The 19749-nt window shown below is 40.2% G+C and overlaps 3 protein-coding genes across 3 annotated transcripts in view; 2 read left to right on the forward strand and 1 right to left on the reverse strand.

The window, feature by feature from the left end:
* The first annotated feature begins 124 nt into the window (after positions 1–124).
* On the forward strand, positions 125–3103 carry LOC126375340 (AP-2 complex subunit sigma). The gene is made up of 4 exons (XM_050022284.1): positions 125–204; positions 287–436; positions 533–706; positions 1335–3103. The coding sequence occupies exons 1-4, from the start codon at positions 202–204 to the stop codon at positions 1434–1436; spliced, it is 429 nt and encodes a 142-aa protein (XP_049878241.1). The 5' UTR covers positions 125–201; the 3' UTR covers positions 1437–3103.
* On the reverse strand, positions 3030–19693 carry LOC126375349 (putative phospholipase B-like 2). Its single transcript, XM_050022296.1, has 13 exons — positions 19315–19693; positions 18781–18909; positions 16791–16905; positions 15647–15741; positions 14758–14919; positions 13625–13745; positions 12094–12198; positions 10964–11070; positions 10634–10750; positions 8134–8293; positions 7202–7349; positions 4934–5078; positions 3030–4019 (listed from the first exon to the last, which is right to left on the reverse strand). The coding sequence occupies exons 1-13, from the start codon at positions 19497–19499 to the stop codon at positions 3923–3925; spliced, it is 1686 nt and encodes a 561-aa protein (XP_049878253.1). The 5' UTR covers positions 19500–19693; the 3' UTR covers positions 3030–3922.
* LOC126375344 (ATP synthase-coupling factor 6, mitochondrial) overlaps positions 14548–19749 on the forward strand; it is a 153017-nt gene continuing 147815 nt past the window's right edge. The window contains exon 1 of the mRNA XM_050022289.1: positions 14548–14552. The gene's annotated coding sequence lies outside the window, so the exon portion shown is untranslated. The remainder of the gene's footprint in view (positions 14553–19749) is intronic.

Genomic DNA, 19749 nt, shown 5'->3' on the forward strand with positions numbered 1-19749 from the left:
GAATGAATTATTTTTTATGCACAACACAAAAGATAATCAAAAAAATATATTTTTTATAGATTAAAATTATCGAAAAGTGGTTAAATCAGCTATCATAATATAATTTAAAAAATAAGCTGTCAATGTCAAATCGATGAAAGTTGGTAGGCGTCAACCGAGTCAAGATTTGTGATTTTGTTCTATAAAATTTAATTTAATACAATGGTAAGTTGATTATTCCTTTTAAACTATGGTTTAGTATATACTCTTTCAGAATCACAAATTATTTGATCTACATTGTTTACAGATTCGCTTCATTTTAATCCAAAACCGTGCGGGTAAGACGCGGCTAGCGAAATGGTATATGAATTTCGATGATGATGAGAAGCAGAAGCTGATTGAGGAAGTCCACGCAGTAGTAACTGTCCGGGACGCTAAGCATACAAATTTTGTTGAGGTAACTATGCTAAAACTGGCAGAAGTTCGCCAAATTCCTTACTTCTTGTTACACGTCATTTCAAGGGATCTTGGTTTTATTTTTTTAAATTTACAGTTCAGGAACTTCAAGATAGTGTACAGGCGATACGCGGGTCTTTACTTCTGCATATGTGTGGATGTTAATGACAACAACCTGTGCTACTTGGAAGCCATACATAATTTTGTGGAGGTGTTGAATGAGTACTTCCACAATGTGTGCGAATTGGACCTCGTCTTTAACTTTTATAAGGTTAGTAAACTTATTTGGGCGGAAGGCAAGAGGGAAACCACTGCCCTATTTTTCCCTAAAAAGTAGCATGGAGAATGCTACACCGACACGAGCGCGGCTCTTAAATTGATGATGATGAAACTTATTTGGTCTCTTCAGACTATAATACACATACATCATTACAAATCATTTTTCTTTTTAAATGTATGGAAAAATGTATCTGCAAAACTGCTTTCAAACATTGTTTATGTTTACTTTAACTGTTTAAAACAAGACATACCTACATCATTTCATCATTAAGAACTTGCCATTATGGTGGTTATGTAAGTTATTGTACAAGTTACATGTATGTTATTGTTATAATATTATATTTGAGCTGTTGATAATTTCAATCACAATTCTGTTATTACCTTACCTTTTTACATTAAATGTAAAATTTGTTAAACATTTAGATATGAAATAATTATATCTAATCTATTTGCCGAATAATGGAATGTGTATAAAAATAAAAATATTGTATCTGAATTTATGGCTAATAAATAAAATAAAATAAAATAAATCTATTGGCCTGCAAAGGTAATCTTTAAGAAAACATACTTTATTAACTGCCATACCCACTCTTTATAATATTTCTTACTTCAAATTCCAGGTATACACAGTAGTAGACGAGATGTTCCTGGCCGGAGAGATACGGGAGACGTCACAAACCAAAGTATTGAAGCAACTCCTCATGCTCAACTCTTTAGAATAATCCGGATTGATTCCATGTTACTAGACGTATGATGAATATTATGATCATGTTACGTAGTTATTCATGTGAAGCTGTTCTAGTTTATGTATCTTCAGGTAAGAGAGAGACAGTTAAAGCAAATTCAACAAGAGAGAGAGATAACTACATGTCTCTCTTTTACAGTACGATATAACAGTTAGTTCATTGTGTGATGGTCTGCATCTTGGTAAGGGTAAGGTATTATTTTGTCACCTTATAGTAAAAATCTCGTAACTGCATTTTGGAAAATTGCATGATGATGCAATCCAACCCACACGATAGAAGACCAGCGCCATCTGGCTAATTTACCTTGATTGAAACAAGCATGTTGAGCATGTACAAGGTTTTGTTAACATAAATGCGCGAGGTTCATTATAAGGCAGTCAAATTTAACTTGTTGAATGTCGATTCCATTCTGGATTTTTCCATTATTGATGTCTGGATTGGGACAGAGGGCAAGATGGAGAACATAGGCCTATTTTTCGCTAAAAAAGTAGCATGAAGAATCCTGCACCGACAACAGCATGGCTCTTAATTTAGTAATGATGGTGTATTAAAGTGGATTAGACATGAATATGTTATAAAGAAACCTTTACATACTGAATAGAGCAGTTGGAAGTATATAGTAGTCCTTTATATTATTAGAAAGCACATTAAATCAGAAAATATCTCAATTTAAAGTGATCTAGTAAGCTCTCAATGTGTTATAGTAATCAGTCAACAAATAATCTTTGAACTGTAAAAATGTAAGGACTTGTAAATCTCAAAAAAATATATCATAATTTTAATTTAAATGTATTTATAGAATTCTCATTCCATTTAATATAATGTTAAAATTTTGTAGCGGATATGGATAGATTAGAGAATACATTTCTAAACATAGTTGTCTCCAATTTCAGTTTATTTTCTTCCGTCTCCATCGAAGTTGTTTGTTCAAGATAGGGCCTCATTTGCAAAGACAAATGGCGTAAAGGCCCCAGGTACTTTATTCTTCTAGATATTCTTCTATAGTGCTAATATGCGCAACATGATAAAATTTTGTCATTTTATCGATCCTGACGATATAATTATGTCGTTTTGTCTATTGGTGCGAATGTGTAATCCCATTTACGTCATGTCGTTCTGTTTAATATACGAACAAAATCACGTGGAACGCATGTTAGGGAAAAAACAATCTTATCGATTTCGACAAAATTTATTGAATCGATCGATAATTTTATCACGTTGCGCCAGTTAGCGCTGCTGGTCTACGCGGCAACCACGTCGCGCGCGAATTATATCGAAAGCTTCGGCCAATAAACGCAGTGAATGCTATCTACGTAAACGGCGTACGGCTATTGGTTGGAGTCCTTAATGCATGCGCGCGCACGCGACGCGGTTGCGCGAGGACTAGAATTACACTTAAAGATCTTGACACTTAGATGTTTTCGAAAAGGCCCTTATATAGTTTATATAAGGCGTCGTCATGCGGTCGCGACAGTGAAACAGCGCCTAGCCTTAATTAGGAATCAAGTATGTGTATAAAGGTGTAAAAGTATTGCTTATAGCACCCATTGTATAAAATTAAACGCGATATTTGTAAAACTTGGTTTATTTATCAAATTAATATTATATTATAAAGTTAGTACAATATAAACCTATAAATAATTCGATTGCTTTTTTGTTTACGTACCCTATCAATGTACTATGTATATTAAAACACACTGGTTTATTGTCCTACTGAATCCAAAATTCGAGTATTTTAGTACTAACCAACTCGTACTTCGTGCTACAAACTAACTTTGGTACAAACCTCTTAAAAATAAAGTCTTAAAAACAACATTGGAATGTTCTAACAAGAGAAAAAGAAGATTATTAACCCTTCCACGGACAGAGACCATGGGTCATTGATGGTTCATAATAGATAGTATGACACCTTGGAATCGGAACGTCCATAGACGTTCTGTCCTTGAAAGTGTTAACATAATTCATGTTCCTCCATCTTTTGAACATAAACGCCTCTCTTTGTTTACGCAAACGGGACTCGAACCCAGACCTTTTTGATTACAGGCAAGACAATCAAATCCTTCATCATATGGACATAACAGGCCTTAAAATAATAAAACATAGATAGCGTCACGCCTGTAGGCGTAGGGTAACCACCCACTAAATAATTGATGTTTTTTTACCTTTTCCAAGCAACTTTTTTAAAGTATAGTAAGTAGCTAGAATATTACCTATATATCCTTATAATTTAAATGATATCTTTGGCCGGCACATTATCAAGACAAGTTTAAAAATTTAAAACAAAAAAACCGTTAATAAATCTATAGTTTATGGTACTGAATAATTCAAAATAATTTCACAATGTATATATTAAATTACAAAAGTATCTATAGTTGCAGTGTGAGTATTACATCGGCTTAGCTTCACAATTGACTCTTATATGAAAGGCTGGGCAGTGGGAATGCGAGCCCACTGGTGGGCGCCTACCCCCACTCCCACTGGTGGAGCATGGGCGAGAACAGCCACGTGTCTGGGTGGCCCACGTGCGATACCGTCCTGCCCATGTCGAATTGACTCCATCTGGAATTACCAGTTACCTTACACAGGGTGCTAGTGACATCGTAACGAACACGTTCTGAGCTGATATCAAGTGGAATTTTCCGTCGCAAAAGTATGGAACTAAAAATAATTACAAAAAGCACTAAAATCATGAATTTTCCGACAGGAAATTCCACTTCATATCAACTCAGAAGGATAGAGAGGAAGGGGAAGACCAAGAAGAGCTTATATGGAACAGATTAAGAAAAGGTTAACGTCGTGTCTTATAGGAAAGTTAAGGAATTGGCCTTTGATAGACTGGAATGGAAAATGCTACACCGACAAGAGCGTGGCTCTTAATTGATGATGATGATCAACTCAGAATCATGGTGTGAATCATCCTCCTCAGTATTCGTTACTATGTCACTAACACCCTGTATACTTTATAACACTAGCATCACGCCTGCATATCCGAAGGGGTAGGCAGAGGTGTATAGTATAGGCTAATTGACAACCTAGTGAAATGAGATACTTTTTACGAAACATCACAACAAGTTTCCTTTGTGAGTTTGTATGGAAATACTGTCCTGTGACGTCATCAATAAAAGCTTTAGGTTAGGTTATAGCTCTGAGGAGCTCCGTGGCGCAGCGGTAAACGCGCTCGGTCGGCGAATGCTGAAGTTAAGCACCTTTCGCAAAGGCCGGTCATAGGATGGGTGACCACAAAAAAAAAAGTTTAATCTCGAGCTCCTCCGTGCTTCGGAAGGCACGTTAAGCCGTTGGTCCCGGCTGCATTAGCAGTCGTTAATAATCATCAATCCGCACTGGGCCCGCGTGGTGGTTTGAGGCCCGATCTCCCTGTCCATCCATAGGGAAGGCCCATGCCCCAGCAGTGGGGACGTTAGTGGGCTGATGATGATGATGTTCTGTGTATACATGGTGGCAAGTATACGTACGAGAAGGGCGGTATCCCGCGCGAGATGTTGTGCGTGGGGCTGGCGACGGCCACGAACTGGTACGTGCTGCGCAGGTAGGCCGACGTGATCTTGGCGTCCGTGGCGCCGTGGCTGCGGTGGCCCAGGGCGCGGAACGGAAACGTGCCTGACATTTATAAATACAATTATATTATATCTTCAATAAATTTGAAGTGTTAGTTGGCGAGCTAGTTCCGACCACATGCAACAGATGGCGCCACATTCAATAAAGGTAGTCACATTACCTAGTTAACTAGTTTGGCGGCGAGGATGTGCTGCCGCCAAAGTATAGCTTCGGGGTACCGAACAGAGCATAGTACTCCGTTAGCCACAAGTTGGTAGTGTAACTAGGGATCGACGATCCAACGGTGTTATGTTGGAAGTTGTATATAAGCGTCTTGCTGTGTAAACTTCGATACCGCGCTTCACGACTGCTTCAAGACTGCTGCATTATTGAATGTGGCGCCATCTGTTGCATGTGGGCGGAACTAGCTGGCCAACTAGTTGGGGTCCGCCACATTAGCATAACTGGTTTTCTTATACCACGGTTGTGAGCATGGCATAAGAAAACCAGGTATGCTCAAAAGTGACAGCTAACATTTCAAGGTTATGCATTGCCATTTCATAATAAATAAATTACCCACCACCAATGTTTCTTTATTCACTTTGCAAGGTAATTTTGAACTTTTAGTTAAAGATTAACTTACAGTTTTAATATTTTTATATACGTGACAAGTAATAGTAATTAAATACATTAGTCAGTAATTCACTTAATTTTCAATAATAAAATTGACATCCTTGGAATGTTGGAGATACCAATTTAATGGTAACACTTACGTCATCAATGGGCTAGCAATGGCGGCTGATTATAGGATTGAGCATACCTGGTTTTCTTATACCATGCTCACGACGATTTCCCAATTGGGGTAGTCATAAAAAAAAAATAGTTTATTTCTTAACCTGTTACACTTTAACAAATATTTTTTTTGGTTACTCCTTTTAAGTAAAAAGTATACCGCTCTTCCAACAGACATTATTTAATACCAGGTTTGACAAAATGAAAAATGAAAAAAACAAGAGAAAGAAAAAAAAAATTAACACAAGACATTTGTGTGTCACTCTCTCTTCCTATTGTGTATGGATGTGTGTATGTGTGTGTGTATGTATGTGTGAGAGAGAGAAAGAGAGAGAGTGTGTGTATGTGTATAGTGTGGTGAGAATGTGTAATGTGTGTTAGTGTGTATATTAATGAGAAGTTGTGTAAATAAAATATATCAAATATTTATTATGTTTTATAAGCCACGGGATAGATTTATAAATAGTTGTCTACACTAATATTATGAAGTCATAGATACATTCATTACAAGATGACACTACGCCTCACTGAGCTTTCTGTTAGACCAACGTGATAGGAATTGAGTCATATCGCCGGCTGTAATACAATTACATTCACAATGGCAATACGCTTATATCAATGAAGGGGTCGGCAGTGAAATATATAGGTATACCCAATTCTCGCCAGCTATGCGGCGACCCTACTGCCATTAACCGGGCACAAATCCTAGAAACTATGTGATACCAATTATCTATGGTCCAAACATGAATAGCACATTAATTAATTTAGATCCATCGCAAAAGTAAAATAATGAATTCTACAACGGAAAATTCAATTTTATACAGGGTGTTAGTGACATCGTAACGAAAACTTTGAGGGATGATTCAGGCCATAATTCTGAGTTGATATCAAGTGGAATTTTCCGTCGCAAAAGTATGGAACGGAAAATAATTTAAATAAGCTCTAAAATTTTTATGACTTCTCCGACAGGAAATTCCACTTGATATCGATTCAGAATCATGGTCTGAATCATCCCCTTCAGTATTCGTTACAGTGTCACTAACACCCATACCTACTTGTATGGCTACTGTACGTACTTGTATGGGGTGTAAGTGACATCGTAACGAATACTGAGAGGGATAATTCATCTGATTATTCTGAGTTAATATCAAATGGAATTTTCCATCGCAAAAGTATAGAATTGAAAATAATTTTAAAAAACTAAAAAAATTTCATGAATTTTGCGACGGAAAATTCCACTTGATATTAACTCAGAATCATGGTCTGAATCATCCCTCTGAGTATTCGTTACGATGTCACTAACACCCTGTATTACTCAGAGTAATGATCTGAATCATCCCTCTGAGTATTGGGTAAGGTGTCACCAATGCCCTGTTTAAGGTCATACAACATACCATTGGCGGGGTTGAGGTCATTTCTAGCGGCGATGGCGTTGCACGCGCTATATGGCGGGTTGCAGGCTTCGCAGCGAGACAAGGGGTCGTGCTTGAAGTCGTTGTAGCGCATCGCGTGGTACATGTCGCGCAGGTTGTGGATGCCCGCCTGCGATTATACAAAAAAAAAAAAACAAAATGTTTTATTGTTCATAAATGTGGGTACATAATGGTGCTAATTCCTGCAGACGCCATCTAATTTTATTTTAAGTTATACCTTCAGAACCCCGATACCGACCCCGCCGGCGTGGTCGACGATTTCAATCATTCAGCGGTTATCGCTATCGACCCACTAGGGTCGATTAATCCTTTCAATATTCTTCCTCTCAGACGACGCCTTAAGCCGAGGTTTGCGCCCAACTGGGCACCCTCAGGCCTGTTGTCTTAAACGTTGTACCGGGTGAGATCCTTCAGCGCTCTCCATTTGTCCGGCCAAGTAGTTAATGCCATCTGCGGCAAATCTACACCCACGTTCATCCCTGGTTTATTTTTTTTTGCAAGGTGGTAGGTGTTTTTGTTGAACAGCCTCCGTGGTCTAGTGGTTAGAGCGTTAGGCTCACGATCTGGAGGTCCGGGTTCGATTTCCGATGGGGACATTGTCGAAATCACTTTGTGAGACTGTCCTTTGTTTGGTAAGGACTTTTCAGGCTTGAATCACCTGATTGTCCGAAAAAGTAAGATGATTCCGTGCTTCGGAGGGCACGTTAAGCCGTTGGTCCCGGCTATTAGCCGTAAAAACACCTCCACCAACCCGCAGTGGAGCAGCGTGGTGGAGTATGCTCCATACCCCCTCCGGTTGATTGAGGGGAGGCCTGTGCCCAGCAGTGGGACGTATATAGGCAGTTTATGTAGGTGTTTTTCTTAGTTTTATATTGGCAACACTTATGTGGTACCTGCTTCTCCTTGACGATCTTGGCGCGCGGGTTGGTGTGGTACCCAAACCAGTCCCCGAAGGCGGCCACGCGCTCGTTGCCGCCGCTCATGTTGAACACCGTCGGGAAGTAGGGGATGTTGTACGACGGGAAGTATGTCTCACGCTTCAACTCCTCAGTTCTGTGGAGACAAGCATTGCAAAATAATCAACTTGCAGCCTCTGTTGATATGATGAACCTTAAGATGACTTTAAGGTTCTCGTGAATTTTCTTTATTCCATTTTTTTATTCTAATTCTCTAACTTCTATAATCTATAGCATGGTATTAGAAAACCAGGTATCCTCAATCCAATGACAAGCCGCCATTGCTAGCCCTTTCTGACGTACGTGTTACCACTGTATTACCATCAAATTGGTATCTCCAACATTCCAAGGACGTAAATTTTATTATTGAAAATTATGTGAATTGCTGACTAATGTATTTAATTACTATTACTTGTCACGTATATAAAAATCAATAACAGCCTCCGTGGTCTAGTGGTTAGAGCGTAAGGCTCACGATCTGGAGGTCCAGGTTCGATTCCCGATGGGGACATTGTCGAAGTCACTTTGTGAGACTGTCCTTTGTTTGGTAAGGACTTTTCAGGCTTGAATCACCTGATTGTCCGAAAAAGTAAGATGGTTCCGTGCTTCGGAAGGCACGTTAAGCCGTTGGTCCCGGCTATTAGCCGTAAAAACACCTCCACCAACCCGCAGTGGAGCAGCGTGGTGGAGTATGCTCCATACCCCCTCCGGTTGATTGAGGGGAGGCCTGTGCCCAGCAGTGGGACGTATATAGGCAGTTTATGTTATGTAGTATATAAAAATCATTAAAACTGTAAGTAAATCTTTTGCTAAAATTTTAAAATTTCCTTGCAAAGCAAATATAAAAACATTGGTCGTGGATAATTTATTTTTTACGAAATGGCAACGCAGGGTGGGATGACGTCAGCTGGGCTTTGAATGTTATCTGTCACTTTTGAGCATACCTGGTTTTCTTTTACCATGATGGACTAATGCTATGGGCGATAGGCTGATCCCTTATCACCATAAAGTTCATCATATCCAGCTTACGACATCGTATCAACAGTGGCTGCAAGTTGTCTTTGATTACTTGTGGCTCTGCCCACCCCATTAGGGATTACGGGCGTGAGTTTATGTATGTATGTATGTACTGTAGACGACGGGTCGACATGGCAATTCTCTAGTGACGTGACGTTTTCAATATCGATATATTTTTATTATGTATGTAACAAAATGTGAATAAAATAATACCACGTTTTCATTTAAGTTAATATTTATTGCTCCAGTTTTCTGCCGTGACTGACAAATTGCATTCGTTGTTATCTCTTTAAGCTTTGTCAAATACAAATCGCTCTTTATGTTGTGTTCCCTGACGAAGCGTTTAACGGCGGCCCAGGCTAATTCAATAGGATTTAAATCGCACATATATGGAGGTAATCTAATAATATCATGACCATGTCCTTTAATTATATGGTCAATTTTATAATTGATATCAACGAGTTTATGTTGTTCTATAATTCTAAATTAATCTGGCTTTCTCATTGATCTATCGCACGATATATTATTGTCTTCCAGCCAATTTATCATAGTAATAAATTATGTGAGCGAGATTATAATCGATAAACGCGGTCGATACGGACTCGTGCGACACTAAGACTAAGACGCCGCGGGGACTGTGCGGGTGTGCGGGGCGACCCCGCCTCCGCGGCTCACCTCATGCCCCGATTGCCATGTCGACCTGTCGTCAACTATATGTATGATGTATAGATTAGAAAAAAAAGTGTACTATACTTCAGTGGTTCAAACCTGCAATGTCCTTACCAAAGGATAGTCTCATAAAGTGATTGAAGTAACCTGATCGTCCGAAAAAGTAAGATGACTCCGTGTTTCGGAGGACACAAAAGCTGTTGCCGTAAAAAACACCTTCATCAACCCGCAGTGGAGCAGCGTGGCGGAGTATGCTTCATACCCCTTTCGGTTGATAGAGGGCTGTGCCCAGCAGAAGACGTATATAGGCTGGTTATGTTTTCATGTTTACGTACCTAAGTTAGCGCAGGACCGGAAAGGGTGGTGCAAATGGAGGAGACCTATACCCAGCAGTGCGATAATGCGGGCTGATCGATGATGATGAGTTCTTAGTTTTGCAGGTCAGTGTTTGTTAGTTGGGGTTCGATTCCCGATGGGGACAGTCGAAATCACTTGAGACTGTCCTTTGTTTCGCAAGAACATTGCAGGCTTGAATCACCTGATTGTCCGAAAGGCACGCTAAGCCGTTGGTCCCGGGCTATTAGCCCAAACACCTCCACTAATCCGCAGTGGAGCAGCGTGGTGGAGTATGCTCCATACCCCCTCCGGTGATTGAGAGGAGGCCTGTGCCCAGCAGTGGGACGTGTATAGGCTGTTTATGTCGTTGTGTTGTGTTTGTTTTTTAATTTTCTTGAATGTTGGTATGCCTTACAAGTCCGCCGCCTCCGTGTACCCGGGCAGCTGCTCCACCACCCACAGCAGCCCCGGCTTGATGACGGCCGCCTGCTGCTTGGTGCACGGCTTGAACATGTTGTAGTCCACTATATACCTGTTGACAACAAAACCAGGACCTCATAATATAGCTTGCTTCATCTTCTACCGTGTGGGTTGTGAGGTGGATTACCAACCTCATCAAGCCATCACATTATAGCACCTAGGACATAATTATATCGTCAGAATCGATGAAATGACTGTGACAAAAGTTTTATCATGTGCGCATGTCAGCCCTACTGGCTTTGATTTTATGTCATGTAATTCATACCACTGATTGTTGTAAGTACCGCTGTTGTGCTTCTGGAAGATCTCGACCCACTCTTCGCCGCTGCGCGCCAGCCGGTTGGCCACCATCACGCGCGCGTACTCCAGTATCTGGGGCGACAACAATAGGGTAGTATCACAGATACATACATGGGTCGTTCTTCTTTTTATCGACAATAAAAAGACATTTTCCCAATTAATCGGACTTAACATCTTTAAAATTATAACGGCAATAAATATTTTAAAACATCATATAAAGATCTGTCCGTAAAGGACTATTTAGTGGTTCTCTTTATCTTGGTAACATACTTTTCTTTGCAGGCGCATTCCAATAAATATTGTGACAGAGTGGCCCTTTTCATCGGAGACAGCATTTCAATATACCACTCTGTCACAAAATTTTGTGAAAAACAATGAAGCTACGTTAATAACTAATTGAGGAACCGATTAGTATTTTGCTTTTATTTTGAGTATAATAAGATAACTATATTTTTGGACAATGGAAACATGTAATAAAATTCTAAAACATAACTTATTAAAAGCAGTACGTAAGACAGATCATTGTCGATAAAAAAGAAGAACGACCCACATACATAAATGTGGGATAATGAAATAGCTCGGATATTTTTTTAATGTCTTTACTTTTTTTTATACACACACACCTTATATTAAAACCGAAATCATCCCTCCCGTCCGACATCGCACCAAAGACTCTCCTTTCTTACTTTTAAAAACTTACTACGTCCCATTCATTAACCATCCTCCTTCCACACCATAAACAATCAAATTCCCATTCATTATCCTTACATAGCATTCTTACTTTCCTACATAAACTCACGCCTATTTTTATATGTATGTACCCGAGCAATGAGAAAATAGGTAATTATCACGTTAAATCAGTACGGTCACGAGCATTAATATGTATACACTTTGGTACCATGTCACATTAACTTTTTTGACAAATTGAACTGTAAGTCTCACTAAATGTCAAATATGTTAGTGCGGCAGAGTCCTAAAGTGGGTACATTATATTGCTCATGACTGTACAACGCCATCTATATTGGTTTTGGGGAATATAATCTGGAAAGTCTCTCATTGAAGATGCGATGAGGTGGTGCCAGGTTTATCGCTTACCTGCCCCACAGGCTGCACCAGCTCAAACAGCGTGCGGTTGCTGTTGCCGATGGTGGTCTCGCCGGCCACCAGCCCCGAGCTGATGATGTAGAAGTCGTCTGTCGACTGACCAACACACGTTTAATACAAACTTAAATTCAAATTCACAAATATCCTTATTCAGTAGGTAACATAGTTACACTTTGAATCGTCAATTTTTACATAACGAACGTCTCATCCGCCTAAAACTACTGCAGCTTCTCACAACCTGTATAGCCGGGGAAAGAAGATGCAAGAAAAACCTCGGCACAGGGCCCTAGACGTTCTTTACGTATAGAACGGACACACTCCGCCCCGCCCTGATTCGTATCTGGCCGCGAGCTAGATTTACCTCACCCCCTCTGGGTCCTACTTCAAGCCGCTAAGGAGTAAGGGAGAGCGCGCGCGGATTGCATTGATTGATTGATTGATTTCATTGTCTGTCTCGCTCGCACTTAGGCGATATAAATAGTGACGGTCACCAGACGACGATCCGACGAACCGGACGCTGATCGGATCAGTGTTGCCCTCTGGGTAAATTTTCACTGAACCCTGGCCTTTTTTGGTGAGCTGCGGTACCCATATACCTTTATGTTTTCCAACTAAATATTAATGTGTGTATATTTTAATGTGGTAAATGTATAAGTGTGTCGTAGGTTTTACCTAAATATACTTTTTTTTGACGTTTCGCCCCACTGAGTTCATATTATAAAGACGCCGTGGTGCTCCCACGGCCTGTGGCTGTGAGCCATCGTTTAGCTGGCGTCTCCGCTATGCGTCCTCCACAATATTTTTTTTTTGTTTTGGTTTTCCCCGAAGGCCAAGGCAGAGGAAACTATGCCCATACAGACATGTCTTATGTATTTTTTTTCTTAATTATGGTAATGAAAGGTGATGACGATGAATGATGAAACTTAAGCCCCCACCCACGGAGCAGACTCCTACTCCGAACCCCAAACGAAATAACTCAAAAGTCCGCGGCTTGTTGGCACGAAGCGAAAATAGATAGGTACACTTTCTTTATTGAATATTCCGATATAATAACACTATCGCAAATGTTTTCCGACTAACTTAATGCGATCATTAACCACAAAACACCACTTCGTATTAATTATTTAGATTATTCAATGAAGAAAGCAACTGTCCCGTTCCCGTTCCCGCCAAAAAACCTTGTCAAACCAAGGTCCTCCACAAAAGTCCCTGTTATCTTGGAAATTAAAGTACCCTACTCATGCTCTAACATGTATAAGTATGTATGTATGAATCGAAGTATGTAAGGATAATCTCTGCAGGTGGAGATATCTGGTTGATGGTTGCGATGAGTGCGAGTGTGGAGTATCACTACAAACGATGGCTTACCTTTTGTGCTGTCCTAAGTGCCCCAACACCTGCACTATTAAAAACCTTCACGAAGCCACTGACTTATTTGTCAGCAAAAATTTTGTATCGATCGCCATCGACTCGCAAAGAAGAAGAAGATCGAAGTATGTATACATATGAATACCAAAAATACCTGAATGAACGCTGGGTACGACGAGAGCGACATCTTGCGGCCAGGGATGAGGTTCTTGCTCTTCGGAGTCATCTTGTAGTTGAGTACGTACATCTTCTGGAACCGCAGCATCGACTGGTAGCTGAAACATACAAACACAGATCCGTAATTACTAACGGGGTGGGCAGAGTTACAAGCTAGTTATCAATAAGATACTGAGGGCTCAAACTGGATGACAGCGGCAGCGACTGTTCCGTTCTCGATGCCAGCGGCCAGATCGCGCGGCGTTGCGGCGGTATATGGTTGTGTCTCAAATGAACGCGATGTCGAAACGGAGACAACGCATTTTCGATTGTAGTTCTTTTGTTTCGTACGATTTATTATGGGCAAAAGAAGATCTGAATCCCTATAATGAATGAAGGAAACAAAAAGGCGAGTTTCAAACGCAGAGACACCCCTCGACTAGAGCACACCGCTCGTACCCCGCCCCCCGCGCCGCTGCCATCGAGAACACTTCAATATAGATCTTAGCATTTGAACGCGCCGCTCCCCGCACCGCCGCCGTCATCCAGTTTGAGGCCTAACGGACTCCGTGATCCAGCGGTTGAGCGTCGGGACCACGACATAGAACAACCAATAATCATCATATCATATCATCCAAGCCGTGTCGACTCCAGGTCGACAAATGTCTATCCCAGGTCGTTGTTATGATAGGCTCTACTGTGGCTAGCAAAACCGAACACAGAGTAACTGGCCAGCAGAATTAAACGTATAATACTATGTATAGAACGGCAACTCTCAATTCTCCACCAGCGGCTGAGCGCGGTCAACACGGGAACCCTCCGGTCTTACTTCAGTCTTCAATCGTATGGCGTCAGACGTCACAAACACAGAGGCGCGTGTACGATACTCGATATAAAATGAAGTTTTTTTGTATGAAAAGTCCGAGGTGTGCTCCCGATCCGGAGGTCCTGGGTTCGATTCCCGGTGGCGACACGTTTAACGAAAAAACACTTCGTGAGACTTTCCCTGGCTGGGTCAGGATATTGTATACAATTTGTTTATACACTTAAAAATTGACGATTCAAAGCGTATCCAATTAATGTTACTGTCTAAATAAAGAAGATATTTGAGAGTTGAGTTATTGACCTAACCTGTTCCATGTGACCTGGCTGGTATACAGGTTGGTGAGGTCTGGCAGCAGTTTGACGAGCCCGGTGCAGTGGTCCGGGAACAGTGTCACGCCGTCCGCGCCCAGGTTTGGCAAGGACAGCGCGAACGCTAACTCATCCAAGTCGCCCATCATGTTGATCCAACTGTGGAAAGCCAGAACCAAAATTAAAATAATGGCCCTGATTCTGCAGACACCTCCTAATTTTATTTTAAGTTATACCTGTCGTTTTCTTATCCGTCGAAAAGAGACGGATGACTGACAGCTGTCAATTTTAAAATAAATGAATGAATGAATAACCCGGGCGATTAACATAGGCATCTCGCTAGTATGCCCCCGTTTGACGTGTGTTGTCAACTTAATTTAGTCGAGTTATTCGCCAACGTAAAGTTTTGTGGGTCGCTTAAATTTCTGCCTAAAATTGACATGTGTTTTATAAATTTTATGCCTGTCGATTACCCGTCCCTTTCCTTTTCGGCGGATAAGAAAATGACGGGTATTACTTAAAATAAAATTAGGAGGTGTCTCCAATGTAACACAGATAAAATTTAATACATACATAAACTCACGCCCGTAATCCTTAATGAGGTTAGCAGAGCCACAAGTAATCAAAGACAACTTGCAGCCACTGTTGATACGATGTCGTAAGCTGGATATGATAAACCTTATGGTGATAAGGGACCAGCCTATCGCCCATAACATTAGTCCATCATGTTAGAGGACACAATCCCTCTGTCGGTTTTTACGACATGCCCGGGAATACAAGCAGCTGAATGTGTTCTATGTTTTTTATTTGCTCCCAGAACAGCATAAAGCAATATAAAAGTTTAATAAAAAGGATAAGTAAATAAGCACAGAACAGAAGATCTCACAGGATGTCGCGTATGGTGAGCCACTGGAATACATCGGTGGTCGCAGCATTGTAGCCTACTGCCAGCCCCTCCAGCTGGATGTAATACAGTTTCATCTGAAAACAAATACAGGTAATAAAAAAAACAAAATTATCAGAGACGCGCCGAATATTCGTTTGGTACTCGGTACCTATTCGGTATGAAAAGAGAGTATTCGTATTCGCCCGCACAGGTATTCCCTTTTGGTCTTTTTTTTGAGGTGACTTATTGTAGATTTGCCGCAGGTGGCATTAACTACTTGGCCGGACAAATGGGGAGCGCTGAAGGCTCTCACCCGGTACAACGTTTAAGACAACAGGCCTGAGGGTGAGGGTGAAAAATATTTGAAAGAATTAATCAGACGTTTAGCATTCCCACACCAGGGGGGTTAAAATGGCCACATCGAAGCATCTAAGAAAGCAATATTGCTATATGACAGTTGTTTGCATTGCGCACTTACTTTTATATGCGCAAATGTCAAATTGCAATATTGCTTTCTTAGATGAATTGCTTCGATGTGGCCGTTCGACAATTGACCTTTTTAAAAAGTTAATTATAATGTTAGTGACTATTTAGAAGACATGAATGCATGGGAACTGATAGGCAGCCAAATTACTAAATTGTATAATAATATTTTATGTTTTTTTTTTTAAAAAAAGAATGTCTAAGGTCCAGTGCTGAGGTTTCTCTTGCAGCTTCCCCAGCTATATAGGTTGTGAGAAGTTGCAGTAGTTTTAGGCAGTTGAGACATTCGTTATGTATTTAAACACCCAAAATTAGTCACCATCATCAATTTAAGAGCCACGGTCTTGTCGGTGCAGCATTTTTTACTACTTTCTACTTTTTTTTAGGGAAAAATAGGGCAGTGGTTTCCCTCTTGCCTTCCGCCCCGCAGTAGTCTGTCTAACGCAAGTGGGATGGCGCCCAGAGTAGTCTATTACAAAGCCGTACTAGGACTCCTGTTCTCCGCCACTGAATAGTACTGACAGTTACTGCTGCCCTCTGTCAGGTTTCAGGTTACAGTCCCTGTGACTTGCCCCTTCCGACCTGGATTGCCATACCGATGACTCCCATCTTCGCCAAAATTAGTATACATTTAAATCACAAAATGAATTATCTGACTTGCCTGGTACCAGTATGGGTCATCCGGGTGTTTCTGTACCATCTCCGCAATGTAGTCCTCATTCTTGTCTATGTACTCTTCAATCAACCCGCACACATCCGTTTTATTGTAGCAGTACCTGTTTTAGACACAATTAACAAAAATGTACTTCCTCATGTAAATCTCTCTCTTTATTTAAGAGCCGCGCTCTTGTCGGTGGAGTAATCGCCTTCATTACTCCATAGATAGGGCGTGTAGAACGGTGGTTGCCCCAACCGCCTTCCGTTCCGCAGTACACCGACCAATTTCTCAATCGGTGATGATCTAGCTAGAGCCCTACCAGAATCCATTTCGGCCTCCAACCAGTACTGATACCGCGGCTGCCCGGCATCAGGGCAACCTCATCAACCTTTATTTTATTGGCGCCGAGGATGTGCTGCCGCCAAAAGATGTTTTTCGGGCCACCGAACTGAGAGTACCCGCTAGTCACGAGTTGGTAGTGTGACTAGGGATCGACGATCTATGTAAACATATGAATAAACTCATTTATTCAACATAATTATCATAAATAAACTTGTTGAAGGTCAATTTAACATTAATGTTACACTACATAACTTACAATGCTTAGGCTTTCTGAATATTAAAAAAAAAACTAGACAATAATAATGTTCAAAAAAAACATAAAAGCGTTTTTTTTCTACCAAACATCTTTGGTAATAGAGAAGTATGGCATGGTATTCATATATTGCAGACATCTATAGTTTCCTGGTGAACCAGGTCAAGCAGGTAGCAGGGGGCCCCGATACAAAGCTGTACATGGCACAGGACCGAACCCAGTGGTGGAAGATTATTATTATTTATTTATTAAGGTACATACAACATTACAGTATGGCCCAATGCGCTGTATGACGAGAAAACAATATAGAAACTAATACAACAAAAATAAACATTGAATGAAAAAAAAAGAAAAATAAGACTACTTATAAATAATATGAAAAACACTAAAACAAATTACAATTCTCATAAAAGCCGATCTGATATTTTTGCTAAAAGATGCTTGTAATTCAATAGACTGCTCAGAACTTCTATCGCAAATCTCCATCAGAGTCCCTAACAGGACCCTCAGGTTCCACCAACCCCTTTCTCTGCCTTCGGCCTAAACAAACTATAGACAGAACACCTATGTATGGCGAGCGTGTAATAATTTCAATAAACTTTGTAAGGAAGTTGATCTTGACTTGTTTAACACCGGTTTTGCAGCGGCGAGGAGATTACTCAGTCAAAGGTTTTTTGATGCCTAATCTTCTTTTTATGTTCTTTATTTTAACTTTAATTTGCCTGTGCACAACTCTCTAATATCATATTTACTAGTTTAGGATTATCAGTGGAAACCTGTAATTAGTTTTCAACTGTTATGTTTTTTGTCTCTCTCTCTCTATTTAAGAGCTGCGCTCTTGTCGGTGGAGTAACCGCCATTCCTCTCTTCTTCCCGCCAAAACCTTCACCTCCCGATACGACACGACCTGCACCTTCTCTTTTATTTGTTTCATAAATGTTATCCTAGGTCTACCCCTTCCTCTCTTCCCTTCAATTTTTCCTTCTATAATGTTTGTTATAAATGAATCGTGTCGTGTCAGGTGGTCAGGTTGGTGGTGGTGGTTTTTTGTCTACTTTCTGTATTTTATAACTGTTGGTTTTCCTTAAATAAAATAAATAAATAAAATGACAATCCTTAGCAGTGACGGAACAACAACAAAGAAAGAAATACCTTCAAAATAGCATCTGACATAACATAAGCTAGCAACAACATCCCAATAAACAAAATAATAATTGATTGATTCAAAATACCAGTGTGCATGTATAAAACAATTGATGATTGCGGAGGAAGCAAGAGAAGTGTGTCAGGATTGATGCAAATGGAATTCCACAGTCTCTGCTTACCCCGGTGGGAAATAGGAGTGAATATGCATGCATAGGAGTGAATTTTCAAAATAATCATGTTTAAATTGCTTACCCTTTAAGCATATTCTGCCAGTGCATCCATATGAGGTCCTGTGTGAGGTAGCCCTCCAGGTAGCCGGCCGCGTATGCCTGCTTCTCATCACTGCAGTCCCGGCATGTGTGCAGCTCCAGAAATGCCCAGCTATTTAAAAATATTACATTATTTTGATTAATCATAGACTTAGGTTTGTAAAAAGAAGATTTGTAATGTTGCATATTTATTTTTTTAACTTAATCTTTATTATTTTTATTCTTGGTTTTCTATAAAAAAAACCCTTTATAATTAATATACTTTCATTCATTTTGTAAACTTGACACGCTTTAAGCCCTTTTCAGGGTTTCACAGTGTCGTATTGTATGAATTTTATGTAATGTATATTTGGATTTTAACTAAATAAATAAAATAATAAATTGTTGCTATCTAGAGCCCCTTATTTGCTGATAAACTGTGGATAGGCTGTTAGACAGTTCAAGAAAGTGGCAAACCAGACCCATAACATTAAACGGTAGTAACATACATGCAGGATGTAATAAAAAAGGTACTAACCCTGTTTGATTAATTTCATTACTGTAGGTAGCTTTAGCGACGAAGACCTTCGGTATATCCGCAAAATAATCCGTCACAGTTACCACAGGTTTATCGTTGTCCCATACTGCAAACGCGTACTTGCCTTCTGAAGAGCCTAAACATCCAAAAATCACGAAAATCCCGGCAGTAACACATAAATACATCCCGACGACTTAAGCATACAATAAACCCAACTTTCCTTACTCAAACAAACAGGTACTTTACTAAAATCTCTATATTTATTGTTGTTGAACATTTATCAAACAAAATGAGGCCACAATTGATAGTAAACAAAGGAAATATAATGCTTTGTGATAAAAACAACTTTTAAAATTGACGGCAGCCGGAGATTCGCAATGTTTTGACATTAATTGTTGACATTGACAGATCGACAAATGTTGCCATTACTACAAG

Source organism: Pectinophora gossypiella, chromosome 18, assembly GCF_024362695.1.
Source record: "Pectinophora gossypiella chromosome 18, ilPecGoss1.1, whole genome shotgun sequence".
NCBI lineage: Eukaryota > Metazoa > Arthropoda > Insecta > Lepidoptera > Gelechiidae > Pectinophora > Pectinophora gossypiella.

Coding starts and splice junctions, on each gene's coding strand:
- LOC126375349 (XM_050022296.1), bottom strand. CDS start 19,499: ATGTATTTATGTGTTACTGCCGGGATTTTCGTGATTTTTGGATGTTTA. Junction 18,910..19,314: donor AATGAAATTAATCAAACAGG/GTTAGTACCTTT, acceptor ATTTTTAAATAG/CTGGGCATTTCTGGAGCTGC. Junction 16,906..18,780: donor TGGCAGAATATGCTTAAAGG/GTAAGCAATTTA, acceptor TGTCTAAAACAG/GTACTGCTACAATAAAACGG.
- LOC126375340 (XM_050022284.1), top strand. Junction 437..532: donor AGCATACAAATTTTGTTGAG/GTAACTATGCTA, acceptor TTAAATTTACAG/TTCAGGAACTTCAAGATAGT. Junction 707..1,334: donor TCGTCTTTAACTTTTATAAG/GTTAGTAAACTT, acceptor TTCAAATTCCAG/GTATACACAGTAGTAGACGA.